Below are 23,781 nucleotides of genomic sequence, written 5' to 3'. Positions count from 1 at the left end.
CCCCGCGGGGCAGCGGCTCCTTGCCGGACGGCGCCCCCTCCTCCAGCAGGGCTGGGCATCCTCTCCCATCAGCGCCCGCGGGAACGCCCTTCAGAGCCCGGGAGAGAGCGTGTGGTCAAGCCGCCCCGCCCCGGACGAGAAGTGCCTCGTTTCCGCTTCAAGCCTGTGGGCCTGGGCTGTGCTTTGTGTCCGACGTCTTGTCGCGGATCAGCGGCAGAGCCGGGCTTCAGGGCGCAGGCCTGGGACGTTCCCACAGGACGGCCACCTACCAGGGCCCAGAAAACAAGGCCAGGTCTGGGACAGAACAGCCTAGAGCCTAAGCTTTGCCGTGGTAGCAGACTGGGGGGATGGTGACGTTAGTGGAGCGGAGAACACGGGCCACGACCCAGGGCAGGGTGCTGCATAAAAGGGAGATCGTTCTAGCTTCAAATCTCACTTTTCTGTCGGCCAGTGCATTGTGACCTGGAACAGAGGAGTTAACCCTGTGGGCCTTGGTTCTGCCAGTTGTCAAATGGGAACAGTACTGAGCCTCCCTCACAGGACTGTTGTCAGGCTCAGCGCTTAAGAGAATTGCGTGGGACCACACAGCCGAGAGATGGTGGTGCTGGGCTTGGAACCTGGGCTGTGGGGCTCCAAACCTCATCTGATCCGGGGACTGCTTCACCGTGGTGAACTGTGTGCTCTTCCAGGGCAGGGAGGACAGAGCTAGCCGATTGGGAGGCAAGAGGGCCTGGGTTCCAGACGCGGCCACTCCCCAGCTCCATGATGGAAGGCTTCACCATTCCCTTCTGTAAAATGGGCTCATAAATCCGGCTCTGGTCTACCTCACAGGCAGTGCGAGGAACCGATGGGTGTGAGAAAGCTCTGTGGGCAGCAAGGCATTGCAGACATGTTTGGGGAAATGTTTGTTTTGCTGTTATGATCTTTGGGGAGATCTTCAGATCTTTAGAACCGTCGAATCTGGGGACTAGCAGGGACTTCTGAGTCCAGCCCTTCAGCTGATGTGAGGATCCCAGCTACAACTCCCTGCCGAGAGCCGCATGGCTTCAGCTCACCTTCCTCTAGGAATAGGTGCTTAATACCCCCCCAGCAGCCCACCCCACCTTCACACTGCTCTGCCTGTAAGAAAATTCTTCCTTGGGCTGCACTGAGGCTGGTACCACCATCGCCACCCCCACCCGGCCGCAGTTTTCATGTGGGGGGGGAGGGTGCCCTCTGGGATGTCCTTTTAGGACTGTTTTCTGCTCCAGGGGCTGTCACCTGCGTTCCCACAGCCCATCCTCAGGGGACAAGCTCTCCAGTGTTCTGGTCCTTCCCTCTCAGAGTAACATCCAGAGCTGAGTACGGCTACTGGGGAGCTGCAGGGACTGCCTTTCAAAGAGCCCCATTTTACTGAAAAAGGAAACCGAGGCTCTGGGAGGTGGAAGGACTTGCCCAAGGCCACGTGGACAGGAAGCCACAGGGCTGAAACTGAAGCTCAGGCAGGGTCCCAGGGGGCCCCTCCTACTTTTTTGTTCTGTCCCCGGGACCCCTGTGACGCAGCTGGAAGGCTCCTAAGCCTCGTGGAGGTCACCTGGCCTGAGCTCACAGCTGATCCGGGCCTCCCGTGTTCCCCACTGGCTCTGCTGAGCCCTGTGTCCCCGCAGCCTGTTCTTGGACAGAATGTGACCTTCATCCGTGTTCAGCGGTAGCCTGTTGGATTCCTGCCTTCTCTGCGAGGCTTGGGTGGTCCTGGCGCACAATCCATCGCCAGTCCCGGCTGGACTTCCTTCCCGCGTGTGTCTTGACACAGTCCCCATCTTCGTGTTCCTAGTGCAGCCCCTGCTGTCTCTGGATCTTGCCCAACTCCCTGGCCTCAGCTTTGCCCCCCTAGGTGCCCTCTGCAGCCTCCCCTCCCCATCGCCCCCATACAGCGATCTTTCCAAAATCTTTCATGCCATTTCCCGACTTTACTGGTGCCTTGTGTCCCTGGGGAAAAAGCCCAGTGCCTTGGGATGGGGAGTTCGTTTGCTAGGAATGCTGAGACAACGGATTGGTACCAACTCACGGTTCTGAAGGTGGGAAACCTAGGTCAAGGTGTGGGCGAGTGGCTTCCTGCTGAGGGCTGGGAAAGGGAATCTGCCCCAGACTTCTCTCCGGCTTCTGGTGATTTGCTGACGAGCCCCAGCCTGAGCCTGATCGCTGCCTTCATCTCCAGGTGGTGCTCTCCCTGTAGGTGTGTCTGTGTTCAAATTACCCCCTGCCTTTTTCTGAGCTGGAATCTCATTCTGTTGCCCTGGTTGGAGTGCAGTGGCACAAGGACCATTCACAGCAGCCTCCACCTCCTGGGCTCAAGCAATCCTCTCTCCTCAGCCTCCCAAGGAGATGAGACTACAGCCTCATGCCACCACACCTGGCTAACTTGTTGAATTTTTGTAGAGACAAGGTCTCACTATGTTGCCCAGGCTGGTTTCAAACTCCTAGGCTCAAGCAATCCTCCCACCTTGGCCTCTCAAAATGCTGGGATTACAGGCATGAGCCACCACGCCTGGGCAAATTTCCCCTTTTTATAAGGGCTCTAGTCGAATTGGGTTAGGGGCCTACCCTACTCCAAGATGGATCTTAACTGATTACATCTGCAACCACCTAATGTCCAAATAAGATCATATTCTGAGGTATCAGGGGTTAAGACTTCAACATAAGAATTGTTGGAGGCTGGGGAGGGAGGGGACACAATTATTCAACCCATAACAGGTGACATAGGAGACCCTTGATGATCATGCCCCTGCCTCCCAAGCCTCACTTCCTCCCACCCCATCTTGGCATCACTGTAGAATCGAATGGAACAGTCTTTAGTTCTAGAAGTGCCCTGTGCAGCCTCTGAGCCTTTCTGCAGGGTGTTCACTGGGTGGCCCGACCTGCCTGCAAAACTTCTCTCCATCCCAGTGTGCATTCCCAGGTTACCACACCCATTCCTCAAAACCTTACACAGATGCCCACCCAGCCTGACCCTGCCTGACTGCCGTGATTGTTTCCATACGAGTCCCCCTCCCTGGACTTGTTTATCTCAGGGCTGGCCCTCAGCGGGCTCTCCGCGGAGTTTGTTGCATCGAGTGTAATCTACAAGTCCATCACTGATCAGAGAGCCAAACAAGGCTCCCGGATGTCTCTGGTTCTCTGTGGGTCCCTGCAGCCCTGCATCTTCTTTCAGAGCCCAGAGGCCATCCGGTGATAGACCCTTCCTCTAGAAAGCCCTCTCGGCTTTCAGCTCCTCAGGCAGGCTTCTGGAATCCACCTTCTTCCTCTTTTAACAAGTTCTTCTGGAGGGCAGGAATGACTTTTGCCCATTTGCTTTGCTTCCCAAGAATGGGGGAGCTGGTTTCCAGTCTCACGGCCCATCCTAGGATCTTTCTTCTTGGCCTCCCGGCACATCCACAGCTCTCTTCGAGGCTTTAGCAATCTGGGGCCTGGGCCTGCCCAGGGCCGTGCTTTCTGCAGGTCTGAGCACTTCTCCGGCCCTGCAGTCACACTCTCTGGCACTCCCTGTCTCTCTCATCAGGGTTCTTAGCTACGGAGACAACAGCACGGTCCTAGTTCCCCCTCAGCCAGTGACCTGCCGACTCTGACACCAGATGCCACATTGGGCCCTCAGGGAGCCAAGATCTGGGCTTGGAGGGTCCACCAACAAACCATGCCTTTAAAATAACCCTGCACCTCATAGGGGTGCTATGAAACTGTGCGTCTGTGCCTGTCTGCCCTGCTCCCATCCTTTCTGCAGCCCCCAGAGTGAGCAGCTTCCTGGAGGAGGAGGAGGAAAGGAGGTGGGGGGCAGAAGGGAGAAGGCTGGGTCAGAGTCAAAGCCCACTCAGAGGAAATGTGATCAGCCGTGTGTGTGTCACCAGCAGGTGTCATGGGGTCTGCACTGTCCCTGCTCACCCTCCTGGTAACTAGGGTCCGGGGGGTGTCTGGACAGGGCAGGCCCAGGCCTCCCATAGAGGTGCCAAGCATGCATCCATGGGAGCAGCTGCAGACGCCCCTTGATCCAGCCCTGGAATCCCCCCTGCTCCCTCTGTTTCCTCTGGGACATCTCTGGGGACCTTTGAGCTCTCTGCCTACACAGCCACCCCCGCATAGGGTGTCACAGGCAGCCCCAGAGCATCCACAGTGAAGCCAGGGCCTCTGAGGCAGAGGGCAGAACACAGGGGCTGGCAGGGGGCACACATGATTCACAGCCTCGAATGGTCCAGGGACACGAGACACCCCCTAGTCATTCTCTCCTTGACCAAGAGCTGTGTCCAGGGAGGGATTTTCATGACATTAGGAGTTATGACTGGACAAGCCAGGGGCACTCTGGGGATTAAGCAAGGGCAGCGCTTGTTGCTAACTGTGACCTTCGGGCCAGCGGGGCTCTGAGGCTCACCGTGTGCACAATAGGACCCAGACAATCTGGGGATTAACCTTGAGTGAGTCATGGGAGTACTGGGAGGGGCCAGCGTCTCTCGAGGTGGGGGGAGGGTGGCCCCAGGAGGGTGGGGGTGCCAGCCCCAGCCAGGGAGGAAGAGGCTTTGCAGTCTCTGCAGCTGCCAGCAGGTCATAGTCAGACAACGCCGACCAGCTTCTGTTTAGACTTGCTGTAGCACAAATCATTTTTAAAACCCAGGCTGCAAAGTTCCAGGCTTTGGGGCCTGCCAAGTTCACGGTGCCCCTGTGTAGTCATTAATACTTCCCTCCCAAATTTATTAGTCTTGAAGCTCGCCCATAACTTATGAATTACAGCCCCTGGTGGGAATGCCACAGATTTCACCATATATCACAGGGAACCTTCTCGTCCCCCACACTGCTGCAGCGTCCAGAGAAGCCGCCACGGGGGTGTGCCCGGCCAGCCTGCTCTGTGCCAGCCCTCTGCCAGCGGGTGAGGGACTGCTGGCACCAGGGTTTGCCCTTGGAGAGGAGAGGGCCAGGGCACTCACGCAAGCGGTGTGCCTCCGCTGGCCTCCAAATTTGTGTGCCTGACGGAGACACTGGAGTCCTTGGAGCCCGAGGGCTGTGGAACTAGGCTGGGAGCACCTCACACAAAGTAGCATTTGAAGCCACCAGAAGGACATGGGTTTAGGACTCAGATCTGGGTTTGAATCTCAACTTGACCTTGAACAAGGGACTTAACCTCTCTGATCAGGGCTGACTTCTTGGACGTGTGACCTGTGCGGTCACACAGGGCCCCAAGCTTGGTTCAATGCTCAGCTGTTGCCCTCTTGAAATTCTTAATACTTTTTGGAAAAGGGGCCTATACAGTATGTAGCTGGCCCTGTCTCTGAGCTCCAGTGCTTTTGCAATGAGACTACTAGAAGTTCTTCACTGAGAAGGATTGGGCGTTGAGTTCAGTCATACACTCGGCTCTCGTGCCTGGTATACAGTAGGTGCTCAGTGAGTATTTATTAGCGTCTTCCCTCAGTGAGGGCTGCCAAGCTATGGAACAGAATTTGGAATTTGGGAACAGGAGCCACAAACCAGGAATCAGGGTCTGGGTCTGCACAGGATGTGTGACCGGGCACCCTTGCCCCGCCACCACAATGAAGCCCATGCAGCCTGCCCAGTCCCTGCAGCCTCCAGAAGGCCCGCCAGGCTGACTCACCACCCTTCCTCTCCACCTCTGCCTCACTGGGCAGGTCGGAGGCTCCACCCAAGAGGGAAAAGCCACATAATGAGCGTTGCCACCGCTGCACTTGATGGGCTTTTGGGAGGATGAGTCAGGTGGAGTTTGCCAAGTGCTCACATCCTGGGAAGAAAAGCACCAGGCAGCAGAGGGCAGCTGCCACAGAACCACCCAGGACTTGGGACCAGGGGCTCAGGACGGTGAGGGACAGCCCTGGGCTAGACATTCAAGATCTCAGGGAATCTTTGCAGCACACCAGCCGAGTAGACACTTGTTATCCCCATTCTATGGGTGAGGAAGCTAAAGCCCAGAGTGGTCAGGGTATTTGGCTAAGGCTGCACAGCAAGTGCCTGCAGAGCTGGGGTTAGGCCCAGGGCTGTCTTGTTCTGATACCTGTGTTTGCGCCCATTCTTTCCTGCCCCTCCACAGACTGCCGGCTTGGTCCCCCGTGGGGTACAGCCTACATGGCCCTAGAACTGCCTGCTTACCTGTCCCCAGAGCTGCCTGCATGTCTCTAGAGCTCCTCAGTGCTGAATCAAAACAAATCCCAGGGGCAGAGACTTATTCTTTGGTGGAAGGTGGGCAGCCCTGTGGGAGGGTGGGAGGCAGACCAGCCCGTTCCCAGCCACAAGCATCTGTTCCTGCCTCCACTACCACCCCCTGGCTCCTAGACACCCAGTAGTCACCTCTCTCTCTGCAGGAAGTACCAGGGAGTGTGGGTGAGGCCTATGACCTGGCCACAGTCTTCTGTCCAGTCCAGCCTGATGGGATATGGGAAACCCCCCACCATGTGGGGAGCTCAGCAAAATGTGGCGCCTGCCCTCAAAGACTCTGGGGCCCCTCTGTGGGTGGGGACAGAACTGCAGCCCAAGTGGTCAGTTCTGGAAGAAGAGAATCAGCAGGCCTGAGTGGCACAGAGAGCAGGTCGGGCTGACACCGCCCTGCTAGAGAAGTCCAGGAGACCTTGCTCTCAGACTTACGCCTTAAAGCTCACTCTGAGGCCCTGAGTGGGTCCTGGAGCAGACGGCGTGGGGTCAGGGAGAGCAGACTGGATGGCCCTCCAGTCGCCACCTGGGGACCTGGGCTCTGTGTTAGGCACATCCTGGGAGTGGTCGGTCCCATCCATCAAACCCATAGGCAGGGCAAGAGCCCAAAGTGGGAATCATGAAGTCTGTCGGAAGGCTGGACACAGAGCCATAGCAGAGGGTTCAGGGGTCTCTCAACTGGGCACGGACTTGGTGGAAGTCCGGTCCTTGGTAAGTAAGAAAGAGAGGCACCGAGAAGTGACCAGGGTCTCAATCTGGAGGGGCATGGGGCCAGTCACCAAGATGGAGGACGTGGGAAGGAGGTGGAGAAACTAGGTTCTATTTTGGATATGTTGAGTCAGAGGTCGCTGGAGGTCATCCAGAAGTCATCTGGGGATGGTTGGCCAGACCAGGCAAACTTGGGAGCAACGTCTGGGCTGAAGGTCACCTGGCTTCGGTTATTTTTATCAACAGCTTAGAGGAACAGGCGAGCGTCCTCAAATATGTAGCCAACGCAGGGTCCTATCATGACAGCATATCCCTAAACAGACAGAACCTGGACTCGGATGCCTTTAGCAAGTTGACATTTGCCCGGGATGCTGAGTCCTTGGGGGGGCCACACAAGCACAGGGTGATGAAGGCCAGGCCTGGCCTCTGCTGTTGCAGAGACCTGCGCCCTTACCAAGGCCCTGAGAGAACAACTTAGCCAATGTATGGGGGTGTTGAGGTTTGAGATCAGGTTCAATTCCGCTACCCTTCCATGACCCCAGAGCCCAGTCTGACAGGTTGCCAGATGGAGCCAAGTCAGCAGAGTAGGGCTGTTGCTGAACATGCGAGGGGATGTTAGGATCCTTGAGGGGGATGATCATGCCAGATCTTGGGAGCACCAGCCTATTAAAAAATCACAGCTTTGCAGGGCAGTGGCACGGATGAAAGGAGAACCATGTGTGAGGCCAGCCCCTCGGTCTGGAACTTGGACGGTAAACACCAGTCCCCTCCTCCCTCCTCATTCTGGTCACATCTAGAGCCCACAGTGAAGCCTTCAGCGTGGAAAGGGATGAAGAATGGACAGGAGCTTTCTAGAGACTTCTCAGGAGGGATGTGAGAGGCTCCTTAAGTGGTGGAGTGTCTGTCATGTGGACCGTGGGTAGAAATGGGCTTGTCATTGGAACCTGTGCAGAAGGCAGGACTGAGATCTGCAGGCCTGGCCCGTAGTAGGCACTTCCCGATTAAATGCAGATTGGCTGTTTGACCAAGAAGTGGACATCTCAGGGAGGCCCTGACTGTGCTCCCTGGAGGCAGGGACTACTGTCTTCGATACCCTCAGAGGGTGAGGTACACAAATGATTGGGAAACTGACCAGCAGCTGGTGCTCAGAGCTGCTTAATGGAGGAGGAGCTTCCCTCCAAGAGGTGTGCTGGCTGTGGCCACGGCCAGAGCCCCCATCAGGCAGGCATTAAGGGGGCTTCTTCCCTGGGGGCGAGGGGGCTGGCCCCTCACCAGATGGGCCAGATGCCTCTGGACTCTTCCCACTCTGCTGTGACTCTGTCACTTGGAATTTGACAGCTCTCTAGTCTGGCCACATCACAATCTGTTAAGAGCCTTGCCAACGCCCTCGGGGTACAGATGAAGAAACCGAGGCCCAGAAAAGGGGCTGTGACCTACTCAGGCTCCCGTGGCAGGCCAGTGGCAGCACCAGGGCAAGGACCCAGGGTCTGAGCTTCTCTCATTCACCCTGGACCCCTCCTGCGAGCAGCTGTCTTGGGATAAAGTTTCACGGGTCTGTGGATACTTTTGCTGAGCTTGTGGTCCTGCCCGTGTCATGGGGCCCCCTTGAGTCCCTACAGGTGTGGTCTCAGGATAGAGCCAAGATAAGTGACCAGAACCTCCTGCCCGGCCCATACGGCCTGGTGATCTCATGCCTCCAGCTTGCAGGGAGCAGCCATCCCCGTGTCCCAGGGCAGCCAAGCTTCAGCATCCACAGCATACAAAGGTTTCAGAATAGCACTGCTGGCTCAGAGCAGGGCCTGGAGCCAGCCCGGAGCCCTCCTCAACCCCAGCATTAGTGCAAAACACACCTCTGACTGCAGGCGTCGAAAGATCGAAAGAGGCCAAGAAAGCTTTTAAGAGCCAGGTCGACTGGCTTCTGCAGCTCGTGTGCCCCCAGGAAGGGGCCTCAGAATGTACTTGGTCTGCAGACCTCAACTCCGCAGAGAAACCCCAGGGTGCAGGCTCTGTGGCAGCCCCGGAGCGCTCCTAGACTTCCCAGGCAAGGACCCTTTCGTGATGAGTCTTCTGTGTGCCTGATCCCGCTCTGGGAATCTGAAGCTTGTTTGCTCATTTAATGCCCATAACAACTCTGGAGAGTAGGTTTCATTCTCCCTGTTTGACAGACAAGGGAACAGAGGCCCTGAGAGAACAGCTGAGCCAATGTATGGGGGTGTCGAGGTTTGAGATCAGGTTCGATTCCGCTACCCTTCCATGACCCCAGGACCCGGTGGACTGAAAGTGCAGCCCCAGAGCCCAGTCTGACAGGTTGCCAGATGGAGCCAATAGTCCTCATCCTGTCACTCTCCCAGCCCTGCCAGGTCCTTCCCAATTATCAAGTGGCCCATCCCTCCCTCTGCCCCCTCAGGGCCTGTCATCCCTCCCGGGTACTGCAGTCTTTTGTCTCCCTGCCTGAATTCTGGCCTCTTCCAAACCCCTCTCCCCAGAGCCTTGGCAGTGACCTCTCCCAGTCACACCTGACCACGTTCAAACCTTCCTGTGGCTCCTCACTGCCCTAGGGACAAGGCCCAGATCCTTATGATGGTGCCTGTCACCTACTTTTCCTCCCACTCGTGGGCCACTCTGAAAATCTCATCCCTCCTCTCTCTCATTCCCTCCCTACTCCTCTTGGGACCAAGATCCAAGATGTCAGTGATCCTGGACAGCTTTTTACCTCCTCTTTCATTATTGCTCACTAGGAACTGACCACCTACTGTGTGCAGGAACTGTGCATGTGGTGGGGATCCTGTACGCATGGATGTCTGGAGCCCTCCGATGGGCCAGGGACCATCCTCAATGATGCATCAGCCCCTGCTGCTGGCTGTGTGTTCCCACGAATGGGATTTCAAGGTCTCTGCGCTGAGGGCAGCACTTCCAGTGACCTCAAGAGCCTCAGGTGGACTCAGCTCTGGTCATCCAGACAGGGACAGCACTGAGGAAGTATTTCTGCACCCCTCATCTCAGAGATGGGGAAACTGAGGGCAGAGAAGGAAAGGGCCCTGTCCGGGTCAGGTGTCAAGGCAGATGCTTGGTTCCCCCGGTACCCATTGCAGTCCAGGCCCTAGGGCAGGTGAGATGTGAGGTGTCCATCACACACTGAGGGCTTCTGTGAGAGGTACCTTGTCTCATGGTGATGGGGCAGGGTCGGAGTACTGGGGTGGAGCATGAGCTTGCCAGAGTCCCTGCCTCTTGGACTCTGACAAGCTGTCACACCCACCCTTCTCTGTCCCACCTCTGTAGAAGCTGCAGTGAAAGATGACATGAATAGCTACATCAGTCAGTACTACAATGGGCCCAGCAGTGGTAAGTATGGGCTGGGGGTGGTTCCACATGTGTTACAACCTCTGTGCAGCCCCACACTACCAGCGACCCCTAAGCCCAGGGGTGGGGACAGCTCCGCCTACCTCCAGAGATGGAGGTGTGCCCATCTCCAGTGCCTGTGAACCATAACTTGCATGCCAAGCCCAAGGCTCAAATACCTGGAGCTTCAGCTTCTAGAAAGCTGTCACACCATTGGTGGGGGCACCCAGGGGCTGACCCGCGGGTGCCATGTGGGGATACTCTGTAATCACTAGTAAGAATTGCATGTGGGCTGGGCATGATGGCTCAAGCCTGTAGTCCCAGCACTTTGGGAGGCCAAGGCAATGGGATTGCCTGAGCTCAAGGGTTTGAGACCAGTCTGGGCAACTTGGTGAGACCTCCTCCCTATAATAAATCAAAAAATTAGCTGGGCATGGTAGTGTGTGCCTGTAATTCTAGCTACTTGGAAGGCTGAGGCAGAAGTATCGCCTGAATCTAGCGGTTGATTCTGTGGTGGCAGTGAGCGTGCCATTGCACTCCAGCCTGGGCAAGAGTGAGACTCCAACTCAAAAAGAAAAGAAAAGAAAAGGACTGCACATGTAAACCAGGCACGGTGGCTCATGCCTATAATTCCAGCACTTTAGGAGGCCAAGGAAGGAGGGCTGCTTGAGCCCAGGGGTTTGAGACCAGCCTGGGCAACATAGAAGAATTCCTCTCTACAAAAAATTAAAAAAATTAGCTAGGCAAGATGGCATGTGCCTGTAGTTGCAGCGACTTGGGAGGCTGAGGCGGAGAAAGAAAGGGCCCTGTCTGGGTCAGGCTCCTGAACCCAGGAGGTTGAGGCTGTGGTGAGCTGTGAGCATGCCACCACACTGTAGCCTGGGTAACACAGTGAGACCGTCTCTTAAAAAAAGAAAGACAGAAAAAGAACTGCATGTGGAACCCTGAAATGGGAACAGGGCTGGAATCCAGAACCCTAAGTGACCTCAGTGCTCCCAACCCGATCACCTGTCAGGGTAGGCACGGCGGAGGCTGAGGTGATACAGCATCACTGGGCTCCAGACCCTGCAGGCCTCAGCTGTGTCCTTGCTGGATGTTTCATTCTTGCGCTTGAAAAAGACCCAAGGAAGTCGAGCAGTTTTCACATATGGGAAAGACTGAATTTTGTAACAACACCCAGTCCTTCAGTGTCTTGTTTCTCTGTAGCTGATGTCTTCAGCCTTGACTTTGGATTTCACAGCCCCAAATCCTTAAACACTCCCTGGAAAGGTTAGAGTTTTCTGTTGGCTGACATGGATTTGAATCTTGCCTTCTCTGCAGTTTAGTCCCCTCAGGCCTCTTCCCTCTTGTCTCCTGTCTCTAAGCCTCATGCAGCCTGCTGGTTTCAAAGACCACCCCTGCAGCCAGACCTCTCCCCCAGGCCACGCCCCCCATGATGCTGGAAGAAACATCCCCACGCTATGCCCCCTGCTGTAGTTCGGCCCCCTGGGCACCTCTCACCTAGAGCAAAGAGCTCTGAGTCCCCCGTCTAACCCTGTGATGCATGCTAAGAGGTTAATCCATTTACTCATGCCACTTCCCATTCCCCACACCAGCCCATTTTAAAAAAATGTATTTTAAAGATGTGGGGTACAATTCAGGGTTAGGTATACGAATGTTCATTATGCAGGTACCCTTGTTGATGAGGTGTGCCCCCCCCCGGCAGTTTCCCACTACTGCCAATCTCTTATAGTATTATGATAATTGTTCAGGTTCTGCTTATGAGTGAGAACATGTGGTACTCTGTTCTTTAAAACTCCAAAAAATTCCTCAGACTGTGAAACCCCAGCTCCTTGTCCTGGTCCACTGTGCTTCCTGAGTTAGTCAGGATGGTCCAGGTTATGCTGCTGTGGCAAATAACCCCGAATCTTGGTGGCTGAAACAAAGCTGCAGCGGCCCACGGGTTGGCTGGGGGCTCTTCTCCCCGGTGCTCATCGTGACTCCGGTGCCCAATGGATAGAGCAACTGCCATCTATTCTAGAACATTATTGGCTGCCAGGACAACGCACTATCTGGCTCATGAATTGCCACAGGCCACGTCGCACGAGTGACTGGCCGGTGTGTATCACGTGACCACACTTGAATTCAACAAGACCCCCCTCCAGGGCAGGGTAGTGGATATTGAAGAACTGGAACCCAGTTCTTCTGAGGCCTCCCTCCAGGACAGCATGCCCTCCCATGTTCCGTCTACACTGCCCACCACCCACCCGGCTCCCCTGAGGCGTGGCAGAGGGTGAAGCCTTGCCAGGATCCCCTGTTCTCTTGCAGACAGCGGTGTCCCAGAGCCAGGTGTGTGTGTGGTCACCACGGCCGCCATAGACGTCCACCAGCCCAATATCTCCTCCGACCTCTTCTCGCTCGACGTGCCCCCGAAGCCAGGTGGCAACGGCACCTGCGCCAGCGCCACCTCGGAGAGCGCCTCCCGCTCCACCCGCAGCTCTGTCACCCGCGCCCAGAGCGACAGCAGCCAGACGCTGGGCTCCTCCACGGACTGCAGCACCGCTCGCGAGGAGCCGTCCTCTGAGACCGGCCCCTGTCCCCTGCCACCGCCACCGCCACCCCAGCAGCAGGTGGTGGAGGCCACAGTCCAGGACCTGCTGTCCTCCCTGTCGGAGGACCCCTGCCCATCCCAGAGGGCCTTGGACCCAGCCCCACTCGCCCGGCCCAGCCCAGCGGGCTCGGCCGAAACCAGCCCCGAGCTGGAGCACAGGGTAAGTCTGTTCAACCAGAAGAACCAGGAGGGCTTCACTGTCTTTCAGATCAGGCCTGTCATCCACTTCCAGCCCGCCGCACCCATGCTGGAGGAGAAGTTCAGATCTTTGGAATCCAAAGAGCAGAAGTTGCACAGTGTCCCTGAGGCCTAGAGCCCCTGGGAAGTGGTGGGGAGGGGACAGTGGGGAGGAGGGGAGACAGCCATCTTGAAGCTCTCCTGGGACCCTGGAGGCTGCCAAGGGCCACACGCGGGGCCCAGGAGCCCGCCTGACCTCCCTCAGGGTGCTGCCTGCCTCCAGGGAGGTGACGCCAGGCCAGAAGGCCACAAGCCTCAGACCTCAAAGCCCAGAGCTGGCGCCTCCTCTCGCCCTGCTCAGGGGAGGGTGGTGCTCGTGGCTGGGTTTTCTTTTTAACAGTTTTTACAACAACCAGCCCGCGGCCCAGCTTCGGCAGGGTGGAGTGTGGGGGGCCAGCTCAGCCTCTTCCGTTGCCTTCGTTCCTGACGCCCACCCCGGACCCTCGGGAACAGCACTGTGAGCAGGGGCTGCCCAGCCCCACCCCGAGCCGTCTTTCCCAGGAATCCTGGTGGAGCCGACACAACCACACGGAGACACCGTCTGAGCCTCCTTCGTCCGTCCTCATTCTCTCATTCCGGCATGAGCGTTTCTGAGTCTTTTCAAGACACATCTCCTTTTCACCTTTACAGGACATACGGGATGGAGGTGGGTGGGGGGCAGGGGGACAGCCATTTTCCAACCTTGGCTTTAATAATAAAAACCAGCTGCACTGAGACTTCCAGGTGGCGTGGGTTTTCCTTGGGTGGCCAGCCGGGTGAAGTATCTGGAGTAGGTTGCAGGACTCTGGGTTGGCCTGATGCCAGCCGGCCCAGGAGGTCCCTGCCACTCCTGGGCAGCCCTGAGGCCTTTCCAGGGTGGAGGAAGCCCTGGCCCCGGGCAGGAAGCTCTCACGCTGCCTGGCTGTGCCACCTAGAGTGGTCCCTTCCCCTTCCACCACCCCACCATCATTTTGCCTTCCTCCCTGACCCAGAGCTCCACCCCTCGGGGCCCTCAACCCTGGCAGGTCCAAGGCCAAGTCCAGCATCTGCCCACAGCCTGCTCTGTCTCCTGGGTTCCCAGCCAGGGCACTGTCCTCCGCTCAGTCACGAACATGCGTGGTGTTGCTGACTCCCTCCTTGTCCCCCCAGGAACAGTCGTGAATCCTGGCATACCTACCCTTCAAGTTACCTGGCCCCACCCCTGTCCGGCTTTGCTGACACCCAGGCCCGTGGCCAGGCTGGCTATAGCAGCCTTCTCTGGCCCGGCCTCTGGTTTCACCCTCCTCTGATGCTGCTGAGCCTGATCTCCCCTTCTTAAAGATTTCAAGGGGTTTTATGTTTATAACCATCATGTTTTCCTTTATATAAGGGAGAGGTGGGGAAGATGTTCTTTTTTAAGGGCTCCTGTTGCCTCTAGAGAACTGGAGTGTGACTCACAGGCCCCTCGAGTGCTGTCTTGCCGGCCCCTTTGGCTACCCCTCACGCCTCCTTTCCAACCTTTTTTCTCTTCCCCCACCTCGGGCCAGGTGTCATCAGGTCCCTGAGGGCCCCTGGATGCACCCTGACAATGCAGTGGCCCCATGACTCAGTCAGTGTCTGCTTCTGACCCGCCTGCCCTGCTGGTCTCAAGAGCAGTGGTTGGGCCCGAGTCCCATGAGAACCCAGAACCCTGCACAGGGCCACAGTCTGGGCACGGAGCCACATGGGAAAGATGGCTCAATGGGAAGGAAGCAGGGAGGTTATCACGTACAGGCAAAGAGCACTCTCCTGATTCACGGGGAGAGCAATAGTTTTCGCAAAAGGTGTTCTTGGGTGTCATCAGAAGACCTGCTAAGGGAGACTTTTGCAGAGGACAAGAGCAGCCATCCTGAGGCATCCGGGCCCCCAATAACATAGTCACACACGACCACCTTTAGTCCTTCCAGCAACGGTGAGGCAGGTATCACTAGCCCCACTTTCCAGATGAAGATCCCGAGGCTCAGAGGGATGGAAGAAATGTCCTAAGATCGGACACGAATGAGAGAGGCCCTGAAACCGGAGTCCAAGCCTGCCTGGCACTGTACTAGGCACTGGGGCTCCTAGGGTTTTGAGCTTTTGGAAGCAAAGTGGTCACTCGGCTTTTGCCACTCCATGGGCTGGAGGGCATCGTGTGGCTTGTCATCTGTAGGGCAGGAGCTGGCGGGGACAGTGGCTGGTGATCTCCCCCTGCTGGAATAGAAATGGCCACACTTCCCAGCCAGGCTCAGCTTGTTGAGCTGTGATTGGTCCTTTCTGCTGAACCCCTGCTGCCCCAGCTCTTGGGCCAGTGCTGCTGCCCCACAGGGAAGCGGGCCTGGTCGGTGCCAGAGGGGAGCTGTGAGCCCACGGCTCCCCTGAAATGCTTCCCCCATAGCCCCGGCTGCCAGCACTCACATCTGCTGGGGACCTCTGCACCAGGGAAGAACCAGGACAGGGAGGAAAGCAGTGGGATAAGACGCTAGGCAAGTAGCTCCAGCTCTGCCTCAGTGTTTCCCCCAGATTGATGGGCCTACAGAAGAGCCCTACTTTATTTTTCTTCCTGTTTTCTCTTTTTTTTTCTTCTGTCACCCTGGCGGAAGTGGAGTGGTGCAGTCATGGCTCACCACAGCCTCAACCTCCTGGGCTTAAGTTATCCTCCAGGCTCAGTCTCCCAAGTTGCTGGGACAATAACGCATACCACCACGCCCGGCTCCTTCTTCCTGTTTTTTGTTTGTTGTGTTTTGTTTTACAAGAGTTCTACTTTTAAAAGCTGATTTTTGAGCCGGGGCTTGGTGGCTCAGCCTGTAATGCCCCCGCTTTGGGAGGCTGAGGTGAGTGGATTGCCTGAGCCCGCAGGTTCGAGACTCGCCTGGCCAACTTGGCGAGCCCTCATCTCTACAATAAGTCAAAAACTAGCTGGGTGTGGTAGCGCGAGCCTGTAGTTCCAGCTACTTGGAAGGCTGAGGCGGAAGGATCGCCGGAGCCCAGCGGGTCGAGGCTGCGGTGGCTGGGAGCGGCCACTGCACTCCAGTCTGGGCGACAGAGTGAGACTCCAACGCAAAAAATAAAAAATAAAAGCTGATTTGGGGGTATTTACAAATTGCTGTGAGGTGAAATTCTGCCTGAGCACTCACTGCTGCCTTCATGTTGGGTTAGAACTGCCACCTGATGGAAACAGGTGGTCCCACCTCTCCGATTCCAGACGCAGTGTAAGAGGAAGCTACTTACCTGCCTAGGACGTCTGAAGACCTCATGGCAGAGAAAACCTGTAGAGGGAATTTTAAGACTAGGTATACTAGAATCAGCTCTTCTATTTGTCATGTGGGAGAGAAGAGCAGTTTTTTTTGTTTGTTTGTTTTTCAATTGAGTCAAGGTCTCACTCTGTTGCCCAAGCTGGAGTGCACTGGCATGAACATGGCTTACCATGCCTCAAACTTCTGGGTTCAGGCAATCCTTTCGCCTTAGCCTCCTGAGTAGCTGAGACTGCAGGTGTGCACCACCATGCCTGGCTAATTTTTTTTTTTTCTTTGAGTTAGAGTCTCACTCTGTCGCCCAGACTGGAGTGCAGTAGCCACTCCTGGTCACTGCAGCCTCGACCTCTAGGCTCAGGCGATCCTTCCGCCTCGGCCTTCCAAGTAGCCGGAATTACAGGCATGCGCTACCATGCCCGGCTGATTTTTTGATTTATTGTAGAGGTGAGGTCTCACTGCCCAGGCGGGTCTCGAACCCGTGGGCTCAGGCAATCCATTCACCTCAGCCTCCCAAAGGTGTGGGATTACAGGCTGAGCCACCGAGCCCGGCTACGAGAGCAGTTTTTATGGGTTAGTTTCAACACCAAACTACAAAGCTGACTTACTTCCAGAAAATGTGAGCAAGAAACTTTGGATTATCTTCCTGATGTAGTCGGTTGCTATAAACCATGTTTTAAAGCATGGGAATGTCAAGTAGAGGCGCTGCACAACATGACAGCCTGGGAACAGCAGTAAGATGGGACAGGCCTGTTGGGAACAGGGAGAAGTCTGGTGTTAGGAAGAGAACGGTGTGGGTCGGGAGGGGACGAGGCCACGTGGGGGCCACCTGGAAAAGGACGGTGGGGCTGGTCACTAGAGGCCTCGGATGCCAGGTCCAGCTGAATGTTCATCCTCAAGAGAGTGTGCCGTGGAAGGGCTCTCAGTGGAGCCTCTGAGATGGGATGGCTTGAGGGAGGGCAGCAGTGAGGCTGCATAGCGGCCGCAGAATGAAGGCTGAGACGCCGGGGAGACCCAAAGGGACCTGGCACCCCCTGGCTGTGGAGGGACTGGAGAGTGCCGGAGAGAGGATAAGTCACCAAGTCCGGTTTGCAGGATCTGAGACACCATGGGATGTCAGAATGGCCGTGCCTGGCACCGAGAGCGTACAAAAAAGAACACTAGAGCTGGGGAGCACTGCAGTCCTTTCCTTTTTAAGAAATGTTTTGTTGCGATGGGGTCTTGCTGTGTTGCCCAGGCTGGTCTTGAACTCTGGGGCTCAAGTGGTCCTCCCACCTGGGCCTCCCAAAAGGTGCTGGGATTATGGGAGTGGCTGACAGTCCTTTCTGCGGACAGAGAGAGCCCTTCCTCCAGGCGAGGGCGGAGGCCTCAGTCACACCTAGTCCCACTGTGGGTCCTGGAGTCCAGGAGTGCAGGAGATGGAGGTATAAGCTCTGGCTTTCACAGCTCCCCAGGGCACCATAGACCAGGGCCGTCCGGCAGCTGTGGCAGGGGAGATGGAACCAAACTCGCCCTAGGAGTCTCGGGAGGCTTGCAGCTCAGGAAATGGCCCCCCCTGCGCCTTCCTTTTACAGCCCACTCTGGTGGCCCAGGGAGCCGTCCGAGGCCTTCCCAGAAGGAGGGTCTGGAAACAGCCGCCTTCTCCTGCTAGCGATCAGGAGGATGATTAACAACAATAATGGCTGCCATGTGTCCCTCACCTGTTGTGACAGGTGCTCCTTGAGGGGTTCCCTCGTTATATAGCCTAAGAAGGGGCACGTCTTCCCTGCTTTGCAGAGGAGAAAATGCAGACACAGAATGCTAACAAATGACTTGCCCACAGGCACAAGCCCGCTGGGAAACAGGAAGGGAAAGCCCTTTGAGAATGTTTCAGAGGAGACAAACACAAGGCAACCTTATTAATAAGAGGTGCCTGCAGTGGCAGGATTCGCACCCAGGGCTGTCTGGGTTAGATGCTGTGGTGGGGACGGTGAAATGAGCTGCCCAGAATCAGACACACCCAAGAAAGCCAGAGATGGAATTCGGGATTCCAGCCCCGTGAGCCTCCAGCACGACTGGCCTGCTCATCTGTGTCACAGCTCCTGTGAGAGGAACCAGCACAGCCCAGCAGGAGTGCCGGGACCCTGTAGCCCTGGCCTGAAGCCCACCCAGGACCGGGGAACTGCAGCGCCTCCCCTGAGTGGCACAGCTGGCTGCTCTCCAGCCGGCACTGGGCCAGGTCTCCAACCCAGAACTTGGCTTTTCAGATCAGGTCCCACAGATGGGGGGTGGTGGTCACAGACCCCATGTGGTCAGAGGCTAGTGGCCTGGAATTCTCTTCAGCTTGGTGGGTGTCCAGAGGACACTCAGCTCAGGAACCCCAGCTCAATCCAAGACAGCTCTTAACTGCAGCCAGAATCACAGAACTAAGCCTCCTGTCCTTGTGCGGCCACCATGTGCCACTCTGGTGCCATTTGCTTATCTCTAAAGAGAGAAGACAGAGCCAGGGGCCCTGTTCTCTGGGAGCTGCTGAGCCTTGAGCAAGCTGGATCCAAGGAAGCTTTCCTTTTACCAGCATGCCCTCAGTGCGTGGTGCCCACCTGACACAGGAGTAGAGCTGCCAGCTGGGAGCTGGGACACCCAGGTTTTGAACGGTCATCTCAGGGCTGGAGGAGTCTAATCACCCTACCTCCACTCCCACACTGCCCTAGGTGCTGCCGTATCTGCCACAGGGCGAGGCAAAGCCCGGGCACCTGGATTCTCAGCCCAGCCCTGTTTCTGGTTTGCTGTGTGGCTCCAAGTAAATCCTTGGACCTGATTCCTCCCCTTGGACAACAGGAAGCCCTACTCCAGCGCCTCCCACCCCATGGGGATTGCTGGGATAGCCCTTGCCACAAGGGAAGGGAAAGCCCTCTGAGAATGTTTCAGGGAGACATGGACACAAAGGTGCCCTTATGGAGAACTCCTGGGTGTTTCATGTACACGTTTGGCACTTTTGGGGTGGGCTGCCCCGGGGAAGGTCTGGGGGGGAGGGTGCAGTGGGCCCTGCCCCAGCCCCAACGGCCAGCCCAGCACTGCCAACCCCTCCCCACAGCCCCACAGCCCATTCCTGCTCATATATCTCCACCCGTTCCGCTGTAAACAGTCTCCTGGAGTTGCCCTGAATTAGTGAGACAACACTGTTTCTCCCAGACAGGCAGCACTCCACCTGCTTGCCTCTCTTTCTTCCTTTACTTGCCGAAAGCCTGCATTTCCCCCACATTCAGTGAGGAATTCATAACAGTTCTGGATATTTTTGGCTCCAATGCTGAAGTCTAGTATTGTCTCCTGGCGAGTAGTTAATTTAATTATCCAAAGACAATGATGGAACATTTGCTGCTAAAATTTATTGCAAGCCACCAAAGAGACAGCGCTGGCATAATTTTATGCAGAGCCCCAGGCTGCAGCCTAGGGGAGTAGGCTGTCTATTCATCCTGAAACTGGCAAATGAAATGGACTATCCTGGAGATCAATCAGGACATTAAACACTGTGACGGACGTGGCAGCATTCTCCAGTGTCTGAGATTTACAGGGCGTCTTTCACCGAGCACTCCAGGAGCCTCCCCGACATCAATTAAGCCTCATAACCTGGGAGGCTCGCCTCCGCCTCCACCGCTCACAAGTGGGGGCGTGGGGGTTGGGACCTGGGCTGTGCTCAGCGCCACAACATACAGCCAGTGTGCAGACTGGCTCCAGACTGCAGTATAAGGACCCCTGTTCCCTGAGCAGAGTGGCTCAGAACGGAGGAATGCCAGGCTAGAAGGGGACTCAAGCGGCGGGGGTCTAGCCCCTGCACTTTCCAGAGAAGGAAAGGGGGTTGGTCGTGTTCTTGCATTCTCCCGTGCTGTCAGCCTGGGATGCACGTCTCATCTGGACAATTTTGACTGCGCCCTCTGAACTCGGGGGGCAGTGGCATTATGCTCCCTCCTCTGCAGCCTCCCCAGTCAGATGGGATTGGGTGCATCCTCCGTGCTCCCACAGAGGGACAGGCGATGTGGTATGGGTTGGTAGACTCTGGCCCATGGTCACCACTGAAGAGCTATGAGCCCTCGGGCAGGTGTTTGAAGCTCTGTAGACATTCCTTTTCTCATCTGTAGGGTGGGGACTAATACACCTTGTAAGGTTATGAGATGTAAATGAGATCATGTATGTAAAGAGCTCAGCACAGCATCTCAAAAACTGTTACTATTGTTTCCATCTGCCCATGCTGTATGAGACCTGTCAGCGTAATGACAGCCTAAAGCTTGAAGATGTCTTGAAAGATGACCTGGTTCAAGTGCCATTTTACAGATGGTGACAATGAATCTCCTGAATGGAGAGGGAAGGTGACCAGGGTGCCTCCGAGGCAGTGACGGGAGCAGGACAAGAACCCAGTGTCCCGTTGGCCAGAGCACTCAGGGGTCCCTGAGTCCCAGACCCAGATGTCCTCCATACAGCCCCACACCTGCCTTTAGTCACTTGCCCCGTTGCAGGAGGTGAAGAAAGCAAAAGCCGACAGGCAAAGCCTTGCCAGGGCCTCCCTTCCACTAAACCGGATGGCACAGAAAGCAGATTTCAGCTTCCTTCACAGAAATCACTAATTCATCACTGTTCCTTGCTTGTAATGACAAGCTTGCTGTTTCAAGGCAATGCAAATCGGAGGAAGGCGTCACAGAGAAGCTGGGAGAAACTGGCGGCCACCGGGTACAGGGTTCAGGCCACACGCTCCTAACCCAGGTCCAGTTCAGGTTCCAGTCTCACTGACTGCTTTTGGTCCTTTGCTCTTGCCCATCTCTTCATCTAGAAGGTGGGGTGATGAGGCTCACTTCGGAGATGGTTGTATTCGAGAAGGATGTATGAGGGGGATCCAAAAACCGGGAATTTATTTATAAAAAGTTGTATACAGCCGGGCTCGGTGGCTCAGCCTGTAATCCCGCGCCTTTGGGAGGCTGAGGTGAGTGGATTGCCTGAGCCCGCGGGTTCAAGACCCGCCTGGGCAGCGAGACCTCATCTCTACAATAATCAAAAAATCAGCCGGGCATGGTAGCGCGTGCCTGTAATTCCGGCTACTCGGAAGGCCGAGGTGGAAGGATCGCCGGAGCCCAGCAGGTCGAGGCTGCGGTGGCCGGGAGCGGCCACTGCACTCCAGTCTGGGCGACGGAGTGAGACTCCAACTCAAAAAAACCCAAAAAAACAAAAGTTGTATACTTAAATGTTTAACCTTCAGTCACCTTCAAAGAACTCTCTGTTTGGTGCAATGCACCTATCGAGATGCTTTTTCTACTGCTCAGAACAGTTTTTGAGCTTGTCAATTTTGATGCCTTTTAGTGCTTCTGCCGTTTTTCTTTCAACTCTTCCACATTGGCAAAATGTTTCCCTTTGAGGACTTTTTCATCCAGGAAAACAAAAAAAGTTGTTTAGAGTGAGATCGGGTGAAGAGGGAGGGTGAGGTATGGGGATCATGCTGTTTTTCATCAAAAACTGCTGAACACTCGGTGCAGTGTGGGCAGGTGTGCTGGTAAATCACCCATTATGAAATGGGCAAACACATTGAAAGGATCTCCAAAAAAATTCACGGAAGACGAACACATCCTCTGACAACAATGCTAGCTGGTACACTGATGCCAGTGGGCTCCTAGAACATTTTTACCTCGCAGGGAAAGCCAGTACTACATGGGGCTCAGCTTCCAAAAAATAACCTCGTTTTCTTGGAGTCCCCCTCTTATAATGCACCTGACACACAGCAAGTTTTTAATAAATAGTATTAGCCAAAAATTCTGGCTTGTGTTCCATTCTTCCACTAGCATGTGAGCTGGGGCAAAGTCTGATTTCTTGAAGGTTTCCTCCTCTCTCCCCCACTGATGGGGTAACATACATGAAAAGTGCTTAGTAAGCCAAGGATTATCGACAAATCTTCACTTGCTCCCCACAAAGATTTTCTGAAATCCTGGGCTATATGAAACTGTGCAGGAATCACTCTACAAGGACTTTTCACAGGGCTATCGGTCAAGCTCCTTCAGCTCAGCGGCAACTAACCAAATCCATCTGTTACAATTAATGGTGCTCTCGGAGTTTCCCAGCCTCTTCAGCCCACTTTTATGCAGACCCAAGCGAAAAGTCCTGTGAGAGACAGCGTGAAAAGCAATCAAGCTGACCATTACTTTTGGAAAAAAGAACAGCAAGCACCCCGAGGCCTGGGGTTTCCAGCCCTCCTGCCTGGCAGACACGCCCAGGCTCTGGCGGCAGCGGGCTCCCCCCAACCCCATCCCTGCCGCCATCCTGCAAGGAAGAGCTGCACTCCCTGCCAGCCTCGCCCACAGCACTGGACCCATTTCCACAATCTCCAGGGGCCTGTTCTGCAGCCAAAGAGCTTTCAGCCAAACCCATCCGGGGCATCAGGCCAGAGGATCCTTCAACGACCCCTAATCGCTTCAATCTTCTCCTCCACCCTCCTCTGTCCTGAAGACACCAGCAGGGTGCTGTGGGCCTTCCTCAAAAACTGTGCATGGCTCCTCACTGCCAGCAGCACATAAGACTTGTGCAGGTGGCAGGGACTCAGGAAGTCATGCCACGCTTTAGGAAACATTCTTAAAAAACTAAACTGACATACCAAACCCATACACACAAGGAACAATGACCAATGAGCAGAGTGATTTAAGTATTCAACAAAATCATCCCAGGCATCCACAAGACAAAACAAAAGCCGTGGAGAGCCAGTGGCTAGTGACTTCCTTTATTACTATTCACTTGCTACCATCCACTCACTTTGGAATCTGCTCACATGCTCAAGAAGACAAGGAATAGTAGCCACCAAAGGCATAGAAAGAAGTATGCAAGAAATATTTGAGACTGAGACTTTTCTGTTGATTAATTTCTCCTACAAATCACGAAGGGGTCTCTGTGGTATAAGACTTAAGGTACAATCCCTGACCCAGCTCCTAAAATGGCAGTGTTCCCTGAGGGCAGTTTGAGAACCAATGATCTTGAAGGAAAAAGGCCTCCTCAGCCATCAGTCAATGTCCTCTACAATCTGGCCTCAACTAACGACTACCTACCACCCCCTCCCTCATCTGTGTTTTGGCCCCTGACTGCCTCCTGCATCCAGGTGAGCTCTGATCTCAGCTGTTTTCTGCCCCCACACCCCGAGGAATGGCCATGACTGGACCGAGGGAGGCCCGTTTGCACTGTCCATGCTGAGTGTCTGCTTTCTGCTTTTGCTGGTGTCCCATCTCATCTTTCCTGGCAGCTGCAGAATCCTTAAGGGCTGCGGCTGTGTCCCCAACAGCCGGTAATCTCAGAGTCCGCAGGATAACTCTTCTCCTTGTCAAGACCACAAGCTACTTCAGGACGGTGGTTGGACCAGGCATCTGCACAGAGCAGCCAGGGACCCAGAGAACCCAGCGGGAACATTCCCCACAGTACAGCTGAGAGTGTGTGGGATGTTGGGAGGGACTGAGAGCTGTCCCCTCTAAGCTACTGAAAAGCGGGTCCCAGGGCCCTCACTGGGCC

The 23,781-nt window shown here is 55.6% G+C and overlaps 1 protein-coding gene across 1 annotated transcript in view; it reads left to right on the top strand.

Annotated features, from left to right (window-relative positions):
* The window catches only part of TMEM266 (transmembrane protein 266), a 74,596-nt gene extending 60,829 nt beyond the window's left edge, over nt 1-13,767 (top strand). Inside the window, exons 9-15 of the mRNA XM_021709045.1 lie at nt 3,176-3,192; nt 4,796-4,891; nt 6,333-6,556; nt 7,132-7,288; nt 9,624-9,801; nt 10,165-10,227; nt 12,532-13,767. Coding sequence (XP_021564720.1) covers nt 3,176-3,192; nt 4,796-4,891; nt 6,333-6,556; nt 7,132-7,288; nt 9,624-9,801; nt 10,165-10,227; nt 12,532-13,127 — 1,331 coding nt within the window. The 3' untranslated portion in view covers nt 13,128-13,767. The remainder of the gene's footprint in view (nt 1-3,175; nt 3,193-4,795; nt 4,892-6,332; nt 6,557-7,131; nt 7,289-9,623; nt 9,802-10,164; nt 10,228-12,531) is intronic.
* The last annotated feature ends 10,014 nt before the right edge of the window (nt 13,768-23,781 follow it).

This window comes from Carlito syrichta, unplaced genomic scaffold, assembly GCF_000164805.1.
Source record: "Carlito syrichta isolate Samal-C Ts95f unplaced genomic scaffold, Tarsius_syrichta-2.0.1 Scaffold154498, whole genome shotgun sequence".
In the NCBI taxonomy this organism is placed as follows: domain Eukaryota; kingdom Metazoa; phylum Chordata; class Mammalia; order Primates; family Tarsiidae; genus Carlito; species Carlito syrichta.
This window is presented reverse-complemented; position numbering and strand designations above follow the sequence as displayed.